The following is a 22,110-nucleotide window of genomic DNA, read 5'->3' as shown; positions in this document are numbered from 1 at the left end:
AATAGGATAATTCCAAGGACTGGATCAGCAGGTGTGTGTGTGTGTGTGTGTGTGTGTGTGTGTGTGTGTGTCTGACTGTGCGTATTTGTGTGTGTGTGTGTGTGTGTGTGTGTGAAACATGCAAGCAGTTCTGCACACCTTCAATGTTGTTTTAAGGATTAGGCGGCTGCTCAGTCATTACTTTGATTTAGCATGCATTCAGGGGTCTCCAGGTGATGTAGTGAAATGATTTGACACTCAAAAGTACCAACATCTGCTTTGCCTGACCTTGCTACTGCAGTTAATTAACTTGTTTTGAGATAAGGCCAGCTACGGCTCTTGCTAGTAAAACAGCAGACTTGCTGTATTTCTCCCACTTTATGTCGGGCGAGGGAGAATGACACTTCAGCGGCAAACCGATAAAGGAGAAGAATCCCCACAGTGTTGAGTTGGCTTAGATTCAAATAGGATTCTCCTGTTAGTAAGACAGAAGTCTCCACCTATTTGCATGAGTTCACATGTTACGTTAAGCCAATGATTTGCTTATTTTGTTGACTAAACCACCATGGCTGGGTTTGAAGATTACACAAAGCCACAAACTATGGTTTACAACACTGCAGGGCTTCAGTTGATATGTGCCCTTTGTACAAATCAAGTGAACTCTGTTATGATGTAGGGTCATGGGTGAATGAAACCAGACGGTATTGCTCAGATGCGATTACTCTCCAGATATTTACAGTATAGTCATACTTGTCCTCTTCTATTCCCCACCCACCCCCCTAGCCTTTTCCCACAAGTGCAGATCAACCCAAGTGTTAGCCCATTGGCTGTGTTAGGAATTGATTGGCTGACTTATTGCTAGAATCTGACATTGTTGGCTGAGAGAGAATGATTGGCCTAAAATCACTCAGGCCACTGTCTAAGTTGGGAACTAGAACTCACAGTTTTCTGGTGACTGGCCCAAAGTCACCCAGCCAGCTTTCATGCATAAGTTCTAGTCCTGCCCAGCCTAAGACAGGACTAGAACTCACAGACTCTTGGTTTCTTTTTGTTAACAGATGAGAGAACTTCATCCAAGACTTTGGGGCATCAAGTTGCCCTCTCTTGCAGTAAGGTTAATCTTAATTTGTAAGATATTGTTCATTCCTGAAACCTCCTTCTCCAATGTGTGTCTTGCTTGAATTTTTACTGAAGTTTAGACATTTAGGATAAAAGCTTTGGGTGTCTGCAGCTCCTTGGTTTGGCCACAGAGAAGAGCCTCCACTTAAATGTCTTCAGTTGACCCTTAATTCCACTCACATCCCTCTTCCCTTCCCACTCCCCCTTTTGCATTTGGAAAAAAAATGTAGTTAATAATTCTCCTTGGGAACCAGAATCTGGTTATTGATCAGAGCCAGGCACCTCAGTTTGCCTTAGGGATCCAACTGGAAATTGGGATTATGTGCATTCCCTCCCTCCTTTCACAACCATCTCTATGGGGGATACACAAATCTTGGACTCCAAGTCTGTGATGAACTGGAGAGACATTAAAAAGAAATACGGAAAGCAAATGTTTTAGCAAAGAATTTGGCTCCGAGGCCAGCTGGCTACATCTCAAGTCTAAAAGTTAAAATCAAAGAAGAAACCAGGAGTCCAAAAGTTATGAGGAAAAGTTTTGGCGAAATGTTCCGATAAAGAATTCTTTTTTTTTTTTTTGAATTTTAATAAATATATTAAAGAACAGACGCCATTCTGTATTGAGCCAAATATTTTTGCAGGCTGTAAAAATGCTGGGTTTCTTGTATGTGTATTTTCTTGGACGCAAGCCCCATTGATTCCTGCCCTATAGAAATTTCACATAATTTAGACTGAAAATGCATTTCAACACGTATTTCTATGTCATTCTCACTGCCGTGTTTCAAAGAGACTAGAATTATTTGCCAGGTGGGAATTAATTTCATGAGCTTCCAAATCAAACTTTCTGTGTTGGTTTCAGTCCTGCATTCTCTGTCTCTATTTAAACTAGATCCCATGGGGCCAGGCAGCGTGCTTTATATTTATATAGCAAGAGCCTGTACTCGCTTAACACACATAAAACATAGCTAACATGAAATATTAGGCTTACAACCATAATGGAGCCTGGAATTATGGTGGTAAGTCATGTCGGTCATTAAGCAGGTCATCACGGACCAATCTGATTTTATGACATTTTTGACAGCAGTTAAACTAATCTGTGGTTGTTAAACAAACCCATTATCTGCAGTGTGCATTTTTTTTAGAAACTGGAAGAAAAAGCTGATTTCTGCAAAAAAAAACACCACATAAATTGTGGGTCAATTGCTGAGCACCAAAAATGTGATCACATGACTGTGGTCTGCCTGTGGATGTGTGTTGTGTGTTGTGTGTGCTTGTTGGAATGTTGAATCTGGGTCATAGTTACCTTTGGGGGGGGCTGGTTATAACTTGGAATAGTCACTAAGTCATAACTCAAGGACTACATGTAAAGGTTTCCCTGTCAGTTGTGTCTGACTCTAGGACACAATATCTTTGTTTCTTGGTCGAGGGAGCCACTTTTGTCCCAAAATAATTTCCGTAGTCATGTGGTCAGCATGGCTATAAACCCAAGATGTACGGAACGCTGGTACCTTCCTACCGAAGTGGTACCTATTTATCTACCCACATTTGAATGCTTCCAGGGGTGGACTGCTGGGGTTTCTCATGGGTTCAGGCGATTCTCTAGCTAGGATTCTGCCCAGTTCGGTGTACCCCCAAATGCCACCCCAGGCTGACAACGCCTAAGCCGGCTCCTTCCCTCCCGCCCATCATGGCCACGCCCACCCAGCAATGGGACAACGAACTGGTTGCTGCAATTTTCGAAGCCCACCCCTGCATGCATCGAACTGCTAGGTTGGCAGGAGCTGGGGCCTGTAATGGGTGCTCACCCCGTTGTGCGGTGCTTTGGTCTCAAACCCAAGCTGTCAGCTCTCCAGCTGATAAGCTCAGCATCTTTAACCACTGAGTCATCACACCCCGAATTCAAGGAACTGCCTTTACTGAATTTTACTTTTCCTTAAGAATAAATGCGTCTTTCCAGATCATCAAAAGCTAAATTCTTCATAAGAATTCCAGAACGTTCAGAAGATCCAGGAGATCCTCAGTAGACGGTGTTCAACCTTCATTCTTCATACTGGTGCTTGTCTATCATAGAGGGGAGGGGGGGGGAGCCTTACTGTTTTTGGTTTTGTTTTAATCTTTTAGAAGTAATTTTGGAAAGCTCTACAAAGAATATTTGGCAAATCTTTCAGCCCTTGGATCTGTTTCAAGCCGCCGCCGTTGCCAATTCCTGCACATTGTATTTGCAAGTCTCAAATAATTCATTTTTCTTCTTTTTCCATCTTTTTTTCTTTTTCTTAATATTCACTGGGTGATGTTATTTCACATCGTCTCAGATTTCATATTTTCCGAAGTAATGTTTAAGCCTTCTAGCTACGCAAGAAATTAATCTTTCAACAGGAACAAAAAATAAAAGGTGCAATCTGAGAAAAACCCAGGGCTAAACAGAATATTTGTTTCAGAAATGTGTTCATGTGTGTGAACACACATATAGAGAAAACCACAATATAAGCCAATTCTGCGAACATCTCTGGCGTTCGCTCACTATTTGCAATGCTAAGTTCTTACCAAGGTGGATTCTCTAGGGACATTTAAGCAGGGGATTTTTCTTTACATCCTTTCCTTTCATCTTTTTCTTTTAGAAAAGCAAATCAACAATTAAATCACACGATAGATATCTAAGTACATTTCATGGGCTGTTAGAATTATTATATATATATATATATATATATATATATATATATATATATATATATATATATATATATATATATATATATATATATATATATATATATATATATATATATATTTTCTGAGGTTTTCGCGGGTGTTTGTATGTATGTCTTTGGTTGTTCAGGTTTTCTCCCGCGTAGAATTGGAAGACGCCAAACAGAACACGCCCCCATCAAATCAGAGCACAGCCAAACTCCCATCCAATCAGAACACAGCCAAGCCCCCTACCAATCAGAATACACCTCCACCCAATCAAAATGCAGCCAAGCTCCCACCCAATCAGCACAAACCCCCACTGGCAGTTAAAAGGAGGAACCGGCTGAGATCTCACATTGCTCCTGGAAGCACCAAGCCGGAAGCACCAAGCCGGAAGCAGCAGCCTGAAGATGATGAATGAGACTTCATCGAAACGTAGTGAAGATACTTCCAATTCTACGCGGGAGAAAACCCGAACAACCAAAGACATATATATATATAATTTATTTTATCTGTTAAATTTATATCCTCCTTGTTCTCCAGGAACTTAGGTAACCACACCTCACTTATTCTGGAATAATTTGATAAGAATTTTCAGAGTGTCCACATAATTTTCAGAGTGTCCATAGAGAAAGAAGGACTAGGGGAGACATGATAGCAGTGCTCCAATATCTCAGGGGTTGCCACAAAGAAGAGGGAGTCAAACTATTCTCCAAGGCACCTGAGGGTAGAACAAGAAGCAATGGGTGGAAACTAATCAAGGAGAGAAGCAACTTAGAACTGAGGAGAAGCTTCCTGACAGTTAGAACAATTAATCAGTGGAACAGAAGTTGCCTCCAGAAGTTGTGAATGCCCCAACACTGGAAGTCTTTAAGAAGATGTTGGATAGCCATCTGTCTGAAATGGTATAGGGTTTCCTGCCTAGGCAGGGGGTTGGACTAGAATGATCAAAAAATGCAAAACAGTAGCTACAACGGTGTGACTAAAATTTTGCCTGTGTTTATGTGCATTTGGGGTATAATGGTCCTTGCCCCACGGAAAGCTGCGAAGACTGGGAGATAAAAGCCATTTTAATTGTTTAACCAGGAGAAGGCAGTCATCCAAGGGTCCCAGCATCTAAGGAAAACAGGTTGCAACTCAGCAAACACAAATCTCTCTTCCAGAATAATTGGACATTAAATTAAGCTCTCAGGAGCTGCATCTGAATTTTTGTGTGTGTGTGTGATGGATTGCCTAGCAGCCTCGGCAAAGATTTTGAAGTTTTTTATCTGAGGATTGTCCGTCTGCAAACAGCAGTCAATTGCGAGGAACTCAGAAGCTAAAAACACAAGCACTCCAATTCTTTCATAATAACTTCTGTTTCACCCTAGTTCTGAGGATTCATTAAATGAGAAGGAAGATGGATGCAGTTCATATTAAATATTTGGTGGGATTTACTAGCAGGGGAGAAGATTGTGCTTGGGAATGGATGAAACTTTTGCATGAAATGACTGGGATTTAAAAAGAAAGTCGCAAGTCCAGATTGGTCTTTCTTCTGGATAGAGCATGACATGGCTGGTCAGTTAAGCAGCTGCTGGATGTCAGCACGTAAGCTGCTGTGAAATTTAGTATTCCCCTCTTTTTTATAAAGATAATTTGCTAGGGAGGCAAAGGGCAACACTAACTGAACAGGTAAGAATAAAGGTTCCCTTGCATATATCTGCTAGTCATTCCCAACTCTAGGGGGCGGTGCTCATCTCCATTTCCAAACCAAAGAGCCAGCACTGTCTGAAGACGTCTCCGTGGTCATGTGGCCAGCATGACTAAACACTGAAGGCTCACAAAATGCTGTTACCTTCCCACCAAAGGTGGTTCCTGTTTTTCTACTTGCATTTTTACAAGCTTTCGAACTGCTGGGTTTGCAGCAGCTGGGACAAGTAACAGGAACTCACTCTGTTACGCTGCCCTAGGGATTCGAACCACTGAACTGCTAACCTTTCTAATCAAGAAGCTCAGCACCACATCCCCCCAACTGAACAGGTAAAACAATTCCTCTGGGAGTTGAAGTCCACAAGCCTTAAAGTTGCCAAGGTTGGACATTCTTGTTCTAATGCATACATAGAAAAATATGTCATACTCTTCACTTAATCTTCCAAGGAAAAATTGAAGCCAAATGAAGAACATCATGGCTTCAAAATCTACTGGTTCAGGACTGGGACTGGTTTGGAGAAAACTCAGCTGCACTTTTTTGTGCGGCTGTTGATAAAAATAGGATCACCAACATGATTGCCAATGACTGATGACAGATATGGCACAAGAAGAAGAAGAATTACCCATGGCTGGCTGGGGAATTCTGAGAGTTGAAGTCCACAGGTGTTAAAGTTGCCAAGTTTGGACACCTCTGCATTAGGAGGTTGTAGTTACTGTTGTGTATGCATATAGTAGCTTGCCATGGCAGTCTCGGTTAGGGTATGGTTTCTTCATTAATAATTCCTTGATTGGGTCTTGTTTGCTCCCTGATTATTTTCTAGTGTTGTTTGCTTTTTAGTTGGGTGTTGGTTGCTAGGGAGAACATGAAATTGTGGCACAGATGTGGTTGAATTTATCGATGAGTTTAGATGTGTCTGTTTCTTAATATCTCATCACACGGCCAAATGCAGCCACAATGTCCACTGGGGAACTCTTGATATTCTAGACCAAGCCAAATCCAAAAATGTTAGGCAGTTATTGGAAGATTGGCTTTCAGATAGCTCATCCATTAACCGATACTTAAAAATAAATGTCCCCTATATGTCATTTAAAAGATACAACCAAACTTTCAAAGAAGGAAACAAATAGGCCAGATCATCTCATCCAAATGAGCAAGAAACTGTACTGGATAAACTACAGGTAGGTCTTGATTTACGTCCATAATTGAGCCCAAACTTTCTGTTCTTAAGTGAGACATTTGTTAAGTGAGTTTTGGCCCATTTTACGCTCTGTCTTGCCACAGCTGTTTAAGTGAGTCACTGCAGTTGATAAGTTAGCAACCCGGTTGTGAAGTCACTCTGGCTTCCCCACTGACTTTGCTTGTCCGAAGGTTGCAAAAAGGGGATCGCGTGACCTTGGGACATAGCAACAGTCATAAATATGAATCAGTTGCCAAGCGCCCAGATTTTGATCACATGACCATGGGGATGCTGCGATGACTCTGAAAAACAGTCATAAGTCACTTTTTTTTCCAGTGCTGTCGTAACTTTGAATGGCCATTAAATGAACTGTTGTAAGTCAAGGACTGTACTAGAGAAGAAGCAACTCTAATCCAGGGACCCTCAAAGAAGAAACCGCACCTCAACCAAGATTGCCAAGGCAAATTGAATGGCTATAAACAGCTGGCCAATTCCATTTCCCTATGCGCTGATGTAATGTAACATCTGTATGGAAGCTCGCAGGATGCGAAACTCCCAAGAGTTTGACCCAGAAGTACATAGATTCTCTCTTATTGGAACTTACTATTTTGCATTTAATTGAGCAGATTGACATTTTCATTGTGGCTTCTTAAGCATCTTCGAGAGTAATATTGATTGTAGACATAAGCAAGATAGATACAAGCTTGGAAGATGGATGTTTTTAATGGTCCTTATTGGACTATTAGAATCTAATTTGACTTTGCAGTTATAAATCACGTTGGATTTAAAACCTACCTAAAAGAGATGTTTAGCACTAAGCAGTCAATTGGCAGAAATACATACAGGTAGTCCTCGATTTACATCCGTTCATTTACTCACCCTTCAAAGTTACAAGGGCACCGAAAATTGACTTACGACCGTTTTTCACACTTAACGCCATTACAGCATCCCCATGGTCACAAAGTAAAATTTTGGATGATTGGCAACTGACTTTGCCTAGAATCCCAGCATCACTTTTGCAATCTTCTGACAAGCAGAGTCAATGGAGAAGCCAGATTCACTTAACAACCGTGTTACTAACTTAACCACTGCAGTGACTCACTTAACAACTTTGGCAAGAAAGGTCATGAAATGGGACAACACTCCGTTTACAAACGTCTTGCTTAGCAACACGTTTTGGGCTCCGTTGTGGTCGTAGGTCAAGGGCTACCTGAAAGTAAAAAAAAATTCTTCAGTAGAAAAGAAAAATTCACGGCAATCTGTAGTTTCTTATTTCCTTTTGCATGATCTTTAAATCACTTTGGGATGAAGCCAGGATGGGTGGTGGGCCAGCTCTCTGCACTGCAAGCTGTTTCGGGATCAAAGAGTGAGGTCCTTTTAGAGGTATGCTGAAATAGAGAAAGAAATCTCTGTGTGACATTAGACAGTACTTTTTTTTTTTTTTTTGCATATTTCATATCTCAATCTTTTTCCAAGACAAGGAACCTCTGTTTCCACTGTGCTGGTTGTCACTGCAGTATATTATCACTTTTTTTCATTTCCCCTTTCCTGAATATTGTTATGTAGATCACATATTTCCCCCAAAATAAGACAGGGTCTTATTATTATTTTTTGACCACTAAAATAAGCGCTTGGCCTTATTTTTGAAAAGGTCTTATTGTTTTTGAAGTGCAGGAGGCGGTGAGTGTGGTCACCTCATGGCTGCTGCTGTGTTGCAATATTTTCAGGGGGGGTTATTTTTGGGGGAGGGCTTATTTTAGCGTATGCTCTCAAAAGCCCGATTGGGTTTATTACCCGGGGAGGTCTTATTTTCAGGAAACAGGGTATAAAGAGTCAAATGTTAAGTGCTTTTTTCTGGTGAGACCAGTTTATCAGGGCAACCTGATCTACCCAAATATGGGATGGAGCATACTGCTTCTGCTTTCGCCTTTCAGCCCCAATGCAGGAGATTTCGCAGGCAGTTGCTGTCGCGACAAACTATTTTTGTGTTCAATTTATATTTACCGACAAAGAAATTAAGGGAGACTAGTATAGATCTATTTCAAGCTATTTAGCTGTCTTTAGCCCTACCATATTTAGGTATGGCTAGCAGATGAGAGCTAAATAGCTTGAAATAGATCTTTACTAGTCTCCCTTTATTTCTTTCTCGGTAAATATACATTCAACACAGAGTCAAATTTGTTATCCAAAGAAGTTTGGAAGGGAAAACCCAGTAAACCATCAACTCTTGTCTAATTCTACACAAATGCCTGGTGCTTACTCACTGCTAGCAGCGGGTTGAACCTAACCCCTTTATAAAACTACTACCTAGATATGCGTGCTTCATGACAAAACTATGTTATCAGACAATGTAGGAGAAATCCGGTTCACTCCAGTTCAATCCATTGGCTCAGTGGTGGTTGGTGATTGAAACACATACGGGAATATCGCTCCCACCATCTTGAGTCCGGAAGCAGTTCCATAGGTGGAAGGCGTAGACATTTTGGTGGGGTATCAACATTTAGTACTGTAAGGAGCCCAGACCGCTCCTGAGTGAAGGAGTGGAATGTCTGCTAGTTTGAACAGAGGTAATGGAATGTGAGGCAACTGGCAGGTGGAACAGAGTTCTTTTCAGGTGGGGAGGGAGAGTAGAACTCCCTAGCATGAGAGCGTGTTAATTACTGTATAAGAAATACTAATGATCTGATGGTCATTTTGAAAAATCCTTTTTTTAGCAAGCACCTAGAATCCAAGAGGAACATATGTGCCAAATGTCAAGTTTGTAAACTTTATGGTTCTGGAGATTTTGTGATGAGTGGGTGGCATTTTGCTTTTTATGGATGCCAGACCATGGCTTTATGAATCACATAGAAATGGTAGGTATCCTTGTTTTCTTCCCTGAAAAACCAGACGGCTAACTGGTTCACACGTACCTTTCCTTGGGTCTGACCTTGGTGTCCTCGCCCAGTGAAAAAGTGAGGAAGGCCAAGAAGGGTTGTCTCGGCTTTCTGAAGTAAGAACAGGGATAAGGAAGTCACTTGTCAAATGGGAGTAATAGAAACAGCAGAGAGAGAGAGAGAGAGAGACGGTACATCTCCAGTCTATCGGGAGACAATGGCAATCAAAGGAAAATGTGTTGCATTTGACAGTTTCCCTCTAAAAGGCTCAATTAAAGGAAGAATCTGGAAAGATCTCTGGATGCCTCTCCTATAATTAGAGATGTATTACCTCCCCCTCTTTCCTAGATCATCAGGCTTGTCATCTTGAGTTCTGAAGGGCCAGCTGCAATGGAAGCAGTCCAAGGGGTACGGAGTAAGAAAGCAAGGTGGAGAAACACAGCAGGAAGAGTCACTTCATTAGTTTGGGTTGTTTTTCATTTGCAAGCTTGTTTGGCTGGAGTCAAAAGTGGTGCTAAGGTTTGTTTATGTTTCGGTGGCAATCGGCGGGTTTTGCCCAACAGGCTAGAAGCAATGAAAGTAGAGCAGGCTTAGCTTTTTTTTTTGCCTGAGTCCAGCTTGTAGATTTTGAAAGAGTGCATCAGTTCCAGAGAGCCACCAGGAACCTTTAAAGTTGTACATTTATTGTTGGTGCTAGCAACGTCTGAAATCCAGCCTGCCCCAGCTCCCTCCGCACCTAATGCTAAGCTACTGCTTCTTTTCATGATTCCTTAAATTGCAGTGGTTACTTATGTATTAAGTCCACGGTGGTGTAGTGGTTAGAATGTGCAGTATTGCAGGCTAACTCTGCCCATTGCCAGGAGTTTGATCCTGACCGGTTCAAGGTTGACTCAGCCTTCCCTCCTTCTGAGGTCGGTAAAACGAGGAGCCAGATTGTTGGGGGCAAAGATGGTGACTCTTAGAGAGGGCTGGAAAGCAACAGTCCCCAACCTTTTTGAGGCTGTGGATCAGCAGCAGTGGGAGGAGAGAGGATAGTTGCCTGTGTGCAATGTAATCCCGCACATGCACAGATAAAATGTTGCATGCTTGTCCACCACTTGTGCAGCCCAGTTTACTATGGGCCATGGATCAGTTCTGATCCAGGGCTTGGGAACCCCTGCAGTAAAACACTGTGGAGCGGTATATAAGTCTAAGCGCTATTGCTAGTGCCAGGACCAAATTCAACAAATGGCATTGACTGGTTGACATAGACTCTGGATTCACACATTAAACAACAATGTGCTTTCTTTATTTGTGTTTATTAGGTTATATGGACCCTGCCAATAGGGTTAGTTAAGTAGGTTAATTCCATTAAGCACTGCCAATCTTGCCATGGAAAAACATCTTGACCTAGAACTGTAGCAACATTTCAAGGTGTCTTTTATACCTGTGCAATTCTAAGGACCTCACTGTTCATTCCTCACATCTAACCACATCGCTGTTCCCCATACATTTCGAGAAAAGCGCTGTACTCAATTCTCCATAAAGGAATTCACGCAGCTCCTTCTCCGTTCAAAAGCTTTCACAGCAGTCCATCGGCCTTTATGCATTAGCTCCCGGATAAAGCACATCACCTCCGCAGCATTTGCAGGTGTGTGGGGAAACTGAAGTGTGGTCCTTTATGAATAGCCAGGGAGCCATTGGCTGTAGCCAAACCTCCCAGCGATTGTAGCTTGAGTACAATCTTTTGGAGGTGCCGCCTGAATTGGACACGTGTCAGTTGGCTCATGCCGAGAAAGCTTTACATTCAATTCAGGTGAATTGAGAAGTCCGGTACAGTTTCCTCTCCTCTCCAAGAAAACCCAAGCGGTGACATCATGCTGCAGCAATTTCTTTTTCCAAAAAATAAAAGGAGGGGAAGAGTTTACATGAAAAGAGATATTAATGTACCTCCATTTCCCTACAAAATGACAAAAAGAACTGAAAAAGTGAAGCTCAGAGGTGGGATGATGATCGACTTAAGCATAACTGCTTAGAGTCCTGTAATTAGAATGTTAAAAGTTGACGGCTGAGATTTATACTGACTGAGGCAGCAGAGAAGTCGCAGAACTGGGTGCTGTGTCAATGAAATGAGCCAAGGCAGAGATACAGTTTCATTATGAAGATGATGCAAAACCATTGGGCTCGTAGAACTAGGATCCAGGGAGGAAATTATAGATGGGACCGTCTCCAGACTCCGCTGACTGATGATGAGTGATGAAGCGGAAATTTCCCAAGACAGCTAAGTGAGGAATTCAGAAATCACTCGTTGCTTGTTCTCACAAGTGTCTTTAATTGGCTTGAAAAGCACCAAAATATGCAGAATCAAACGAGTTTGAAAGAAGTGGGATAAAAAGGCAGCGCGTATGTTCAGAATGTAGACAACCCACCTGGATGAGAAATCCTTCTGCTGGTGGGAGGGATGAAATCGATAAATTTCATTTGCTCTTCACAAGTGCACAAACTCTCAGACCAGGGTTGGGTTGCGGCTGGCATTACTGCCAGTTTGGCACGTAATTTTTTTTTGCGGGCATGCGCGCTCGCTTCGCTTTGTGCGCATTTGCACCTAAAAATGTCTGCGCATGCGCAAACCATTAAAAAGGGGGGAAAATACATTCCTGCCATGAAAATTGTTCTGAAAATGCACAGAACTGAAAATCAAGATGGTGCCACCGTAGGAGAACCAGTTCGGGGGAGTGGCAGGCCTGGGTCACTGCCGGTTCCAGCAACCCAAGCTGCCAAGTTACTACCGAACCGGTCTGAACCGGTAGGAACCCACCTCTGTCTCAGACCCTTTTTGAGGGTGGGGGAGAGGGGTTCTCTGATGTGCTTTTGGAAGAAAACACCCTCTAGAGCAGGGATATCCAACCTTGGCAAATTAAAAAACTGTGGACTGTCAGCTTTGCAGATATCATCCAGAATTAAATCAGAGTCCAAGGCAGAGTTTTCATCAAAGTTCCAATTTAATAAGAGAGACATGTCGGTACATCTGTGGGGAACCCAAATCTGAAAGCTTCCTGGGTTTTCCACCCAGTTGAAAGTTCAAGACCTTGCCCCCATACCCACAAGTTCATCACATGGTCCAATCTTTCACTGCCACGCTGGCAATTCCACCCATCCACTTCCGGTCAGATGCAGAGGTGCAAAGACGAAGGATGACATTGGGCTTCTAGAAAGGAATTTTGACAACAACACATTCTACTCCTTACTATTCCCCCTCCCAATTCCCCACTAATGAAACAGCATAGTAAAATAAGAGAGAGTGTGGCAGGCCAAAGATCCTAAAAGGAATATGACTGCAGGCCTGACAGGGACTTTAATACCCAGAATTCCCCAGCCAGGCATTCTGGGAGTTGAAGTCCACCCATCTTAAAATGGCTAAGGCAGGAAAATACTGCATTAACAGGAGCAAGGTAGAGTTTTGAGCAAGCTGACAAAAAAAAAAAAAAACCATTTTCCTGAGGTCCTGGGATGCAACCATTAGTCAGCGCAGACTCTACCAAACAAAATGGATATCTGTACTTAATTTGACCTGGCATAAGGTGTCTTGCTGTGATTCCATCTCCTTAGAGATGTAACAGCAGCAAAAAAATTATGGTGCCTTGCTGTCCCGAAGCAGGAAGATAATGGCAAATCTTCCCATAACACAGTGTGATTCCAATAACAGCTAGAGAGATTAAGAAGAACGATATAAGCCCTTGAGGAAGGACATCTGGTTAAGTAACATTCTTCCTGGAACGCAACTCACATTATGTTTCTTTTGAATACTGGGTTTTGCTTCACTTTTATGGCAAGAGGAGGGAAAATAAACTTCAACAGCAGGGGGCAGTTTAGGTCATTTTATCTGCATTAACATAAACAGATTTATCCTTTGTTGAATGTAGCTCAATGGCCAGGCTCCATCCTTGGATTTGCAATGCTCAAGATATTAGGATTGATTCTAGCATCTTCATTGGACTCCAGCTTGTCTGCCATTTTTTTTTCTCCAGCTAAAAGCTTTGTGCTTCAACCCCTGGACCACAAGAGGTTCATTTTTGGCTCTGCTCCCTAGATATTCCTGGAAAAGGAGGAAACTGTTGCCAGCTATCCCTTGTCCATCTGGGTTCAGTTCCAAGTGGGGAGGAAGACACTGGAAATATGGAGGAAAGATGGTTTAATGGTAGACAGGACCACATGGTTTGAGGTCCTGGCAAATAGAGAGAGAGGGGGGGGGGAGGGAGGGGGGAGGGAGAGAGAGGGAGAGAGATTTTTATACCCTCTATTGGGCTCCACCATGGAGCTTCCTGTTCCTGTATAAGGAATGCATTCTAATTGGTTGTTAGACTTCCATGAGGCCATGCAGGGTAATTTTTTGGTTGTCTTGAGTCCCAGGCTTGGTTGAACCTTGCTGGGTGATGCAATCACTCCAGGTGCCATGTGGGGAGTTCTGTTGCTGGAGGCAGGGAGCTGGGGTTGAGTTTCGGCTTTAAGATTTCTATTTCTCATTTAGGGGAAATATTCTGCCTTTTAAATATTTCCTAAAATATTTCATTCTTCTAGGAGTGGGATGGGTGCTAACTTTCTACACCCCCTTACATAAGGAATGAGAGAAGTGGGAGAAAGAGGAAAATATTTCTCATTACACCTAGCAATATTTAGGATTCTCCAACGTAATTCTCTGACATGTAGAAAGAGGAATTGGGCATCATGTAAGTCTTACTCAACTTGATGTCTTCTGATTTTATTGAACTGTACCTCCCGTTCTCTTCAGATGATCAAGTGGGCACCGGGAGCATAGTGGTTAGAATTCAGTATTGCAGGCTAATTCAGCTCACTGCTAGGAATTCGATTCTCACCGGCCCAAGGTTGACTCAGCCTTCCATCCTTGCGAGGTCAAGATTGCTGAGAGCAATACGCTGACTCTGTAAACCACTTAGAGTGGGCTGCAAAGCACTATAAAGTGGTCCGTAAGTCTAAGTGCTATTGCTACTGGAGAAGGGATGGAAAACATGCTCCCTCAAGAGGTGGTGCCATTTACAATGTCAGGAAGGACTTCTAAACATTCTCCATGTGTGGAGCGATATAGGATCTCCTGCTTGAGCAGGGGGTTGGACTAGAAGACCTCCATGGTCCCTTCCAACTCTGTTATTCTATCTTATTCGTGGGCAGAGAAGTTTCTCTTGAGTGGAGTTTAGAAATAGATTCTCTCCCTCTCCCATTCTCAATTAGATAAAGACAACAGATTTATACTGTGTTGCATGTAAAAAAAATATCTGCAATCATGCATGCACCTAAGTCTCCCTCTCCTGATTAAAATAGATTACTTTTTAAAAAGTAAGTGTTGCTGTAGGATACAGGGAGAGCCTATCAGGTGAGCTCTGCAGAGTCAATCCATGGTGACCTTGGGGGAGATGCCTCCTGGATTGTTACCTGAAGAATCTTTGAATTGCTCCATGTAGAATTCAATTACAGTTACGCCAATGATTCTGAAAACCTAGGAAGTATTTTTTTCCCCTCCTCTACCAATGCAACATTGTCGTCGAGATAGGAATGAATTGTATATAACACGTTCTCGAAGACTCCTTTTATTTGGAAAGGTGTGTCAGATAACAAAAAAGACAAAATCTATCACAAAGTAGAAAAATGCTTTCTGGGAAATTCAGCTCCGCTCTAATTTAGAGGGCTTTCAACTTTTCGACAAGGCAGCAGGGCTACGGATAGAAATGAGCTTACCTTTTCTTCTCCCTCTGCAAGAAAATCTGAGTGGATTCCCCCCCACTCAAGATCAGCTCCAAGAGAATGATGGGATAACTTCAATTTTCTTCTTCTTTGTGGTTCTTATGAACAAGAAGTATCTGATTTTTATGCCTTCGGAGGCCTGAAGAAGTAAGGCGCCTAGGCTTTCATGCTGAAATCATCCCTCCTTCCAAACGGAGGTTAATTTAGTAACAAATTTGCATTTTTATCACTTTCCCAGTTTAGCTGTTGAACATTAATTCTCTACGAGGATTTGTTTTTTTTCCTTCCAATTGCCTGGATACTTTATAATTGCTTGGCCAAAAGCTTTCTGCTGAGAGAACCTTGCGCTGTGAAAAAGGCCATTTCCGTCTTGATCTATTTTAGTCCTTTCCAGAGGAAAAAGAAAAAAAAATGTCTTGCTGTAGGACCTCTTGGCTTGCGACTCAGTGGCGGAATTAGACAAATGGGTGAAGGATCTGTCTGATTTCTTCATCTGACAAATATCCCAGGCTGTGGGCATTGCAACAGATTTTGCCTTCTCCACTTTTCATTCACAGTTATTCTGTTCACTCTTCTGCTTCATTTGGAACTTGGATGGCAAGCGGGGAAGAAGTTGCACAGAAATAGTTGTCCTTCTCACCCTTGCAGAGGCTGGGAAGCCATCTGATTAGCATTTATCAGCGGGTGGCAATCTAAGCCCACGCTAGACCCTGTTATAAAAAGATGCATGAAAGATGGATGGGTCAGTTTGCAGAAGAAAAGGCCAAGCCCGCTGCGTCTCTCCCGGGGGGGGGGGGGTGAAAGGTCATTAGGAGGTGGTGACATGTTTAAAAAGTGATAGCATTGGTTTAAAAAGGATCAATCAAGTTTATCCTGACCCCTTCTTTCTGTTTTGAACGATGCTATCTGCACCAATGTTGATCTGATTCTGGTAAGGTTATAGTTAGAAGAGAATGAAGTTGAAATGGAAAGGAGAAGAGCAATCTTTAAACTAGGTAAAGGTTCCCCTCGCACATATGTGCTAGTCATTCTTGACTCCAGGGGGTGACACTTGTCTCCGTTTCAAAGCCAGAGAACCAGCGCTGTCCGAAGATGTCTCCGTGGTCATGTGGCCGGCATGACTAAACACCGAAGGTGCACGGAATGCTGTGACCTTCCCACCAAAGGTGGTCCCTATTTTTTCTACTTGCATTTTTTACGTGCTATCGAACTGCTAGGTTAACAGAAGCTGGACAAATAATGGGAGCTCACTCCATTATGCAGCGCTAGGGATTTGAACTGCCAAATTGCTAACATTTTGATCAACAAGCTCAGCATCTTAGCTGCTGAGTCAATATGTTCTTATAACAGTGATGGTAAACCTTTTCAGCACGGAGTGCCCAAACCAAAACGTATGCATGCCGGAGTGCCGGAACCCGAAGACAAGCTGGCCATCGCGTGCATGCCTGTTTTTGGCCATTTTCTGGGCTGTTTTTAGACTGTTTTCAGGCCATTTTCCAGGCTGTTTTTGGCCCAAAAAACAGCATGAAAACAGCCCCCAAAACAGCCCAATGGCTGGGGAAAAGGCCCAAAAAACGGCCTGCTTTTTGGGCGGTTTTATGTCGTTTTCCAGTGCTCTGGCGCCCCGAAGACCAGCTGGCATCAGAAACCAGAAGAGTAGGTGGCAATGGGACGTATGCCCACATAGAGGGCTATGCGCGCCACCTTTGGCACGCGTGTCATAGATTCGGCATCATGACCCTATAATCTTTAAACTGCTTGTCCACAATTGAGTTCTTTGCATTGAATTGGACTACAGATCCTATTGCTCTCAGCCAATGCTCCCTTTGCTTCTAATAGTTGAGAGAACTGATGTTAAACATATCTACAGGACTGATATCTGCCATTATTTTTGCTTGTCCCACAAGACCTGGTAGGATTAGCAGGCTCTGGACGTGCTCAATTAAACAGTGTTGTGTGATGGGAGCCAAAAACTGTCCTTGCACCGGGAGAAGAGTTCCTGAAATTTGGATGACCACAATCCTTCCATAAGGCATTACAAATGGGCTTTTCATCTGGACATTGGGCTGTGAAGTTAAGTTAGCCCATTTGGGAGGGGTTATTGATGAGAACACACTGACAGTTTCCAGTTGTGGTCAGTTTTGGGTTCTGGTTAATGTTTTCATTGTTGTTTTAATTTGTTGCTTGTTGCTCAGAGTTGTATGCTGGTGGCATACAGCCACATGAATCAAATAAGTATATCCATAAACCAGGGTTGTCCGCCCTTGGCAACTTTAAGACTTGTGTACTTCATCTCCCAGAATTCCCCAGTGAGCCATGATGGGAGTTGAAGTCTACAAGTCTTAATGTTGTTAAGGTTGGACATCCCTGATGTAAACCAAAGCCTCCCTAACAAACTCATTAAAAAGGACCTGAGCCATGTGACAGATTGTGTCATTTTGGGGGATTCAAGGAAGGGAATTACATTTCTGAATCATCTACAGAAAGAGGTATAGATAGCTCCTCTTTGATGTATCCAGAAAACTAGGAGACTTGTTAAAATGAGCCACTTTCGTGATTCCTTAACGAACAGTGAGATGTTTATATTCGAAAATGCAATTTCCCTCTTAGGAGTGGTTCAGCTCAGCAAGTCGGCAATTCTACTCATCATATGACTTTTCCTTCAACTGATGAATGGGAAAGCATGAGTGATTTACTCTTCATTTAGAGAAGTATGAAAGACAACACTGCTCGTTGATGGATGCACAGCCTAGTTCTCTAGGCATCTGCTCCCAGATAAGTCCCACTTAGTTCGGGATGGATTTCCTTCCTTTTAAAAGGTCACCAGTGCATTTTTATGCGTGTTCTTTTTAAATGGGGACGCGAGGGCTCAGCGGTTAAAGATGCTGCACTTGTCAGTTGGAAAGCTGACGATCCAGGTTTGAAATCTGAGCACCACGCAATGGGGTGAGCTCCCGTTCCTGCCTCAGTTCCTGCCCACGTAGCAGTTCAAAAACATGTAAATGTGAGTAGCATTGTCAGTCTGCTAATAAGCACCAGTTACTCCCTTCTGTTTGCACCCCCAATCAAGTCAATTCAATTGACAGACAGGCATTTTCAGTTTGGTTTCGTGTGGTTTTGCATTCATTTTATGGACGTTTCTCAGATTATTGCAGGTGGCAGAGAACAAGTAACAAAAAGACTTACCGTTTTACATTCCTCAGAGCTTCCTCTGCGTTCAGTTTAGGACAATAGCGCAAAATTAGCTACCAAGTTACGTTTACCTGGCTTCTGATGAGCGTCTGGGATGCCTCCATAGGAAATACTAATAGGAGAGACTTCTCTTTCAAATCAAGCAGACACTTGAGTCTTGTGTGATTCCCCCCACCCCTTTGCAATTTCTCTTTCTTTCCATTTTTCCTAGTTCTGGTCTGGCAGTCTAGCTTTAGGGGGGGAGTAGGTGAGCATGCGTGCACATGTTTAATTTGTGTATGTCTGTGGCATGGCACTGGCACATTTATTATGTTAAAAGGGGGTCTTGTTTATTGATATGCAAATGCCAAGTGTGACGAGGGAGAAGGCAGCTGCGATGGCTTTTTAATTACCTAGGTGGTGAAGGGCGTGGGGGTCCTAGACTTATCATTAATGAGCTGTGGCAGAAGTTCACACATGATGACGCAACATCCATTTCACTAGCTTTTCCTCAACCAGCAAATGAGCAGCTTTGCTCTGGTTTCATTTTTTTTTAAAAGCACAAAATGTTTTTTTTTTAAAAAAAGGCTTAGGAAACCAATGCTTAGTCTGGAAGGATGCCAGTATGGAGAGTGGGAAGGGCCAAAAGCAGCCACAAGGGGAGCCCTGAAACCGGGGCAAGGACATACCCACCTGGGGGAAGAAGAGATTTTTTTTCTTGGTTAGTTTCCTGGACTCGTTGATGTAAGAAAATGCATGTGGGAGATATGTAAAAAATAAGAGGCAGGGGGTTGCGTGCACTGCTATCACATCTTTTTCTTTGAGACAAAAACCACACACATGTGCACACAAACAGATACCCTGATGGAAGAATTGTGGAATTAGACTGAACGGACAAGTTATGCATTTCTGGTACAGGTCATCTTTGCACTAAGATCCTCTTCCTCGTTATTTCTATAGGTTCAGAAAGCTATTGTGATTCAATATTATGGACGTTTAGCTAGAATAGGACATAAGGATTCAGTGTTATTGGAGGATTTTAGAACTAGTAAATGAAATGCCAGCATGTGGTTATGTATTAAATCTTGGTATATTTTATGATGAAGGACGTTTAGACAATTATAGTCAAATGAAAATGGAGGTATAATGATGACGGTAACATGTATAAATATCTGAGTTAAAATACTTGAGTTAATATGAATTATGTTTGTTGACCGTGGAAGAGATGCACGAAAGCCTTTTTGTAACCAACTGATACACTTTCTACAGTATGCAAAGAAGGATGTGTTGTGTTTGTTTTGAAAATTTAAAATTAAAATAAAAAATAATAAAAAAGAAAGCAATAAAGTAAGTATTCCCCTAAGAGAAGTGAAGACAGGAGTATGTGTGTATGGCATCTTTGTTTGCTACAGCCAAGTGAAAAAGCAAGCTATATTGTTTTGTACGAGGAATGCCTGAAGCTGCATGGCGGCATGACTTTCGTGTCTTCTAGTTCAATTCTGGCCTGTCTTACAAGAGTAGGTCCCTCTGGGGAGTCAGGCAGAGACCTCTTCCCCCTTCTGGATCAGAGATATTTTTATGCCGGATATCAAAGGGAGAATTTAATGTGGTCTCTGAGCTTAGTTGTTTCCTTACAAACAATTCAATACCCAACTAGATAACATCATCAGTGCTAGAAGGGAGTGAGGTTTGTTCTTTGTTTATATACAAGGGAGTGTCCATGGTTGGGAAGAGGAGATTTAATGGTTGGAAAGGATGGGCCCATGAAGCAGGGGACACCCAGGTAGGACCTCTTTAAATCTGCCCTGCCTCTGAGCAAGAGTGGATTCCAACAACTGAAGATCTTGTTGACTCTGCTTTAGAAGTGGAAGATCCACTGATCAGGATCTCTGCATGCCTTCACAAAGCAATAGGGGGTGGGCATAACCTACCCCCCCTAACTGTGGGTGGTGTATCCCGGTTCTGCAGGCACCATGTGGTCTCTGGAGATGGTGGGCATCTTTTTGGTGATCCTTCTTCAGGAGGGCAACATCTCCTCCCGATCCTCTTCAGGGTCGGAGGTCTGTTAACTGCATGGAAAAGAAAGTGGATTCCTTCCATGCCTGTTGAATTCCGGTGTCTTGTCAGAGATCTGGAGATCCTCAATGTGGCATTTTCCAAGCCTACTGTCCCGTGTTCCCCAGGATCTCTTGTCTTGCTGGGCAGTTTGCGCCAGCCATTCCCTCTTCTCTGTCAACTCCCTTCCATCCCACGACCGAATGAAAGGACGGCCGGTGGCTGCTGGACCTTCCGATGGGCCAGAGAAGTGTGTCTGTCTGTGTCTGTGTGTGCGCGAGTAGTCCGCTGACTTCCTCGCAGGTGAGCCGGTGACAGGCTCCCAGCTTGGGTGGAAGAGTTCGATGCCCTTCCCGTCTTTGCTCTCCTTCGGGGTTACAATCGGAACCCGAGGATGCCGGGTTCCAGTCGCCCCTGGCGTCCGAACCGAGAGTTGCCCGGCGAAGTTCCTCGGTGGGAACTCCGGCCGTTGCCCACCCGTGGGGACTGGGGAGAGAGAGGGAAGAGCCCCAAGCGAGCCGCCGCGGTTTGGCAGCCAAACCCATCCAGCCTTTTACCTCCCGTCCCCCGCCCGCCCTCCCGCTCGCAGCCCCCTCCCCGGGCTGGCGCCAACTCCTCCCCGTGCCCGGCCTCCAGCCGAGGCAAGTCGGTGTCTCTTTAAGCTAGCGAGAGGAGGGGAGGGAAGGCAGGGACCAGCCGGCTGACAATGGGCCGGGGCGGCTGAGTTGGAGCAAATTCCGCTGCGGAGGCGGCTTCCCAGCCCCAGCGGCTCCGAGGCGAGCGGCTTGGCCCCTCCGCTGGGCTCTCGGAGATGAAGGCGCGCTGGCGCTGAGTTGAGCGGCGAGCCTGCCGAGCGCGAGGCTCCGGGAAGCCCCCTTCTCCTCCCTGCTGGAAGCCGAGCGAGACCCGCCGCCCACGGGCTCCCGCGGCCGCCCCAGGGCTCCGAGAGGCAGGACCCGGAGGCAGCCCAGCCCCGCCGCCGCCCCGCGCCCTCCACCCACCCGCTGCGCGAGAGGGGACCCCGCTTTCCCCCCGCCGGATGCGTCCCTGGCGGAGCTGAGCCATGCGGCGGAGGATCCCGCTCTGGTTCCGGAGCTTGCTGTGCCTCTGGCCGGTCCTGGTGGGACCCGCGGCAGGTAAGAGGCGCCGTCGAGCCCGGTTCTCCCTCCTGCTTCCACCTTCCCTCCACTGGCCCTCCCAAAGGAGCCGCGGGGCGCAGGGGGGCTGCCGGGGTGTGTATGTGTGTGTCTTTCGGGGACTGACCTGGACGGGGAAGCGCAGCGCCCGGGGCGCGGAGTGGGGAGCCCTGCGAGGCATCGTTTTAAGGGGAGAAACGGAGCCCGGGGAGAAGGGAAGCGTTCTGGAGTTTGGTGGCTCTCGGGGGTCGCGTGGGAAGGGAGCCAAGTCTTTGGGTCTGTTCGGGGCTAGGCAAATGGGGCGACTGGTTCTACCCCGCGTGGCAAAGGTCGAAGCGCTTTCGCAGGAGCGGCGCAGCCAACAAAAGGCGATCCTCTCTCGTGGGTAGGCAGCGGGGAGCGTCCTCTCTTTACCCCGGTCACCCCCTTCGCCTCGCCAGGCTTGGGCGCAGCCAGGGACCGCGTTCGACCCCGATCCGAGCTTGC

The 22,110-nt window shown here is 44.4% G+C and overlaps 1 protein-coding gene and 1 long non-coding RNA gene across 2 annotated transcripts in view; one reads left to right on the top strand and one right to left on the bottom strand.

The window, feature by feature from the left end:
• The window catches only part of LOC309396195, a 395,535-nt gene that overhangs the window by 217,839 nt on the left and 155,586 nt on the right, over positions 1–22,110 (bottom strand). The gene's annotated exons all lie outside the window — the stretch shown is intronic.
• Positions 21,169–22,110, top strand: part of ROBO3 (roundabout guidance receptor 3) — a 183,939-nt gene continuing 182,997 nt past the window's right edge. The window contains exon 1 of the mRNA XM_081961076.1: positions 21,169–21,624. Within this exon, the coding sequence (XP_081817202.1) occupies positions 21,552–21,624 (73 nt within the window). The 5' untranslated portion in view covers positions 21,169–21,551. The remainder of the gene's footprint in view (positions 21,625–22,110) is intronic.

Source organism: Natrix helvetica (assembly GCF_964273705.1).
Source record: "Natrix helvetica genome assembly, chromosome: 8".
NCBI classification, from domain to species: Eukaryota; Metazoa; Chordata; class Lepidosauria; order Squamata; family Natricidae; genus Natrix; species Natrix helvetica.
This window is presented reverse-complemented; position numbering and strand designations above follow the sequence as displayed.